General features: G+C 39.8%; 1 protein-coding gene across 1 annotated transcript; it reads left to right on the forward strand.

Annotated features, from left to right (window-relative positions):
- Positions 1 to 894: 894 nt before the first annotated feature.
- On the forward strand, positions 895 to 2,722 carry LOC135943743 (ankyrin-3-like). The gene is made up of 3 exons (XM_065490407.1): positions 895 to 937; positions 1,000 to 1,146; positions 1,200 to 2,722. Exons 1-3 carry the CDS (start codon positions 895 to 897, stop codon positions 2,720 to 2,722), a joined length of 1,713 nt encoding a protein of 570 aa, XP_065346479.1.
- Positions 2,723 to 3,091: the final 369 nt, after the last annotated feature.

The following is a 3,091-nucleotide window of genomic DNA, read 5'->3' on the forward strand; positions in this document are numbered from 1 at the left end:
AAGGTACTTCGATTTCTAAGATGCAGGCTTTTGAAGTTAAGTACATATTTTCTTTTTATCTCCTCATCTCACACTTCGCAATACATCTGCTGGACCAGCTGGGAGGTCTCCTTCATCTCCCTCTCTCTTGCTCACAGTCATCGCAAAACGTTTTTGACTATCGATATATATCGTCTGAAAAAATATCGATGCCTTAATATCGTCCTATATAACCTATGTAAAGCCACTAAAAAACATCGATAAAAATCGATAAATATCGTCAGAAATAATATCGATAATAAAAATCGATTTTTATTTGGCCACATGTCTACTCACAGCTCATTGCTACTCCAAGCCTAGAGCAGTGAGCACGTAGCCCCGCATACTCTCCTCAATTTCTCGCCTGAAGCAGCGTCAGTTATCCGTAAGTCGCTCAGTTGTATTTTATATACATGTCTGGAATAGTCGGCCTGAAATTCCATATTTAATACCCATTCCTGCCACTAAAACCTCGTGCTGTTGGCTCGAATTGCCTCTATTCAAAAAATATAACCCCTATTTTACCTAGGCACTTTTACTGACGCAAATATAAAAATGAATTCCGACTTTGGTACAGTTTTCTCGATTAACTTTTAGACCGATGTACAGAGATATACTTTTTGAAATACGAATCAGATAAAATTTTTGAAATAATCGCGAATACACATACCATTAACACAGCAAACAAAGATTGCAGAACGCTGAATAGCTACTTTAAGAAATACGATGGATTTTAGACAAAGGAAGTGTAAATATGACACAAATTATTGCGTATTAAAGAATTAATCTAATGATTTCTAAGATAAATCTATGCTATACTGCGGTGAATAAAAAATATTTCTTTCTTTTTTTGTTTGCAGCCACGACTAAGCAACGATGAGCAGCAAAATGGAGAAGAGTACTGTAACAAATACCGAAAGTACGAACGGTGGGCTATAATCCTTAGAAATTTGAACTCGTTTTTACAAATTCTTTTCTCAGATGTACTAAAAAATAACACAAAAAATCCTCCAAAGATGGAAATGAAGTTGGCTGAAGAGAAAAAAGAAATGCTAGAGACCAAACTTGACTACGTCAAAGCGGAGGAAAAGGATAAGGAAACTGCAGCAAATACCGGAAGTACCAACGGTGAGTTATAATCCTTAGCAATTTGAACTCGTTTCCATAAATTCTTTTATCAGGACTCAAGAAGGAGCCGAAAAATCCTCCAAAGATGGAAAAGGAATTGACTAATCAGCCAAATGATATATTAAAGGCCAAGGTGGACTATGTCAAAGCGAAACGAGGCAACCTTCCGGCTCTGCACTTTGCAGCCTATAAGACGGATGTTGAGGTTTGCCGTCATCTCGTTGAACAGAAGGGTGCCGATATAAATGAATTATGCAGTAAAAATGGCGCTACTGCTCTGCACTACGCCGCCATGAACGAACATCGCGGAGAAGATCTGATCGACTACCTCCTTGAGAAGGGATGTGACCTCGAAAAAACAGATAGTCATGAAAAGAAGCCTGTATTTTACGCCCTCAAAGTTGGAAATTATGAGCTTGCAATCAAACTGTTCCACCTATCACAAGATCGTCGAAACCTTGAGAGTAGATCGAGCTTGCTATGCTTTTCTCTAGAGATGAACAACTTGGAATTCGCTAAATACGTCTCTAAGAACGATGAGATTTTATGCAAGGATCGAGATTATGATCTTCAAGTTATTCTGACAGCATGCAAGTATGGAGATTTAGCGATCTGCGAGTGGCTGCATGAAGAGGTCAAAATACACTGTATGTGGATTTGGGAAGACACAGTGAAAAGCAAAATTCTTTGCCATGCAGCTTCGAACAGATACTATTCAAGAGAAATCCTTCAATATCTGTTCTCATTGTTACAATCCTCCACTGATGAACAAAGAAATGCGTATGGGAACGCTCTTGTGGCAATTTTTCAAAGAAATACTTTCAATCCTGTAAGGGCAGAAATGTTGCTTGAGTTGTTAGGCTGTAATGTTAGGTTCAAAATATCAGGATTTACTTTGATGCATTACGCCGTGACAAGCAGTCTAGCCGCAGTGCAGTTTGTGTACGGAAAGGACATAAGCCTGATCGACGTGGTCAGTGACGATGGTGCTACTGTTCTCCATCTCGCAGCAATGTTGGGAAACGTCGATATGTGCATGTGGCTGATCAATCACGGACAAGACATCTGCGCTGTGAACAAAAACAACGATGGAACTTTCCTCCATTACGCTGCTCAGAACGTGAGCAGCGGGGACTTGATCATTCAAAAATTTGGACACAACCTGCTCGACTTCGTGAACCGAGTCGATGAATATTCCTACACTCCCCTTCATTTTGCCCTGGTCAACAAAAATAATGCAACTGAAATCGCTGGAACTTTGCTAAACTTTGGCGCCGATTTGAGCGTGAAACAAAAAGGAAACAACTTCCTTCACTTCTGCATCGTTATGGGCAAGTTGGAATGTGCAAAATTCGTGCATGCCAAGGATAAAAATCAGATCAAGGAAAAGGGCGAAGGAGGAAAAACCACACTGCACATTGCTGCCGACCACTTCAATGAAGAAATCTGCGCATGGCTGGTGAGTGTGGGTGCCGATCCACAAGAAACTTCCGTCGGAGGTAAATCCGTGCTAGAATCCACTTGCAGTGCGGACGCCAAGAAGTTTTTCCAATCGGTGATCACAACCAAGAAATAGACATATTTTCAAGAGTCAAATCATTGAATTAAATGTCGCATTCTGTATACTAAAATTCGCTGTACAAAATTAAAAGAGTTTTCCGCAAGATGAAAATCCGTCTTTGATTCCACTTTCACTGAAGAAACCAATAATTACCCTTAGGATTCAGTCAAAGCCTAAATTGACATAAGGAGCGCTGTAATTTTTTGAGAAAATTGGCTGGAAAGTTAGCTTGCTTTTCAAATGGTAATGGCTGTCTCCTTACTTGAAATCCGATTTAATTTCAAAACCAAGAGTTTCCCCAATAAGTGGAATACACCGTTGGACAGATCTCGACCAGAGGAATCGGAATATGCCAAGAAAACATGTTCAAGCACTGCAAATTTT

The sequence above is a fragment of the Cloeon dipterum genome, chromosome 4 (genome assembly GCF_949628265.1).
Source record: "Cloeon dipterum chromosome 4, ieCloDipt1.1, whole genome shotgun sequence".
Taxonomy (NCBI): Eukaryota; Metazoa; Arthropoda; class Insecta; order Ephemeroptera; family Baetidae; genus Cloeon; species Cloeon dipterum.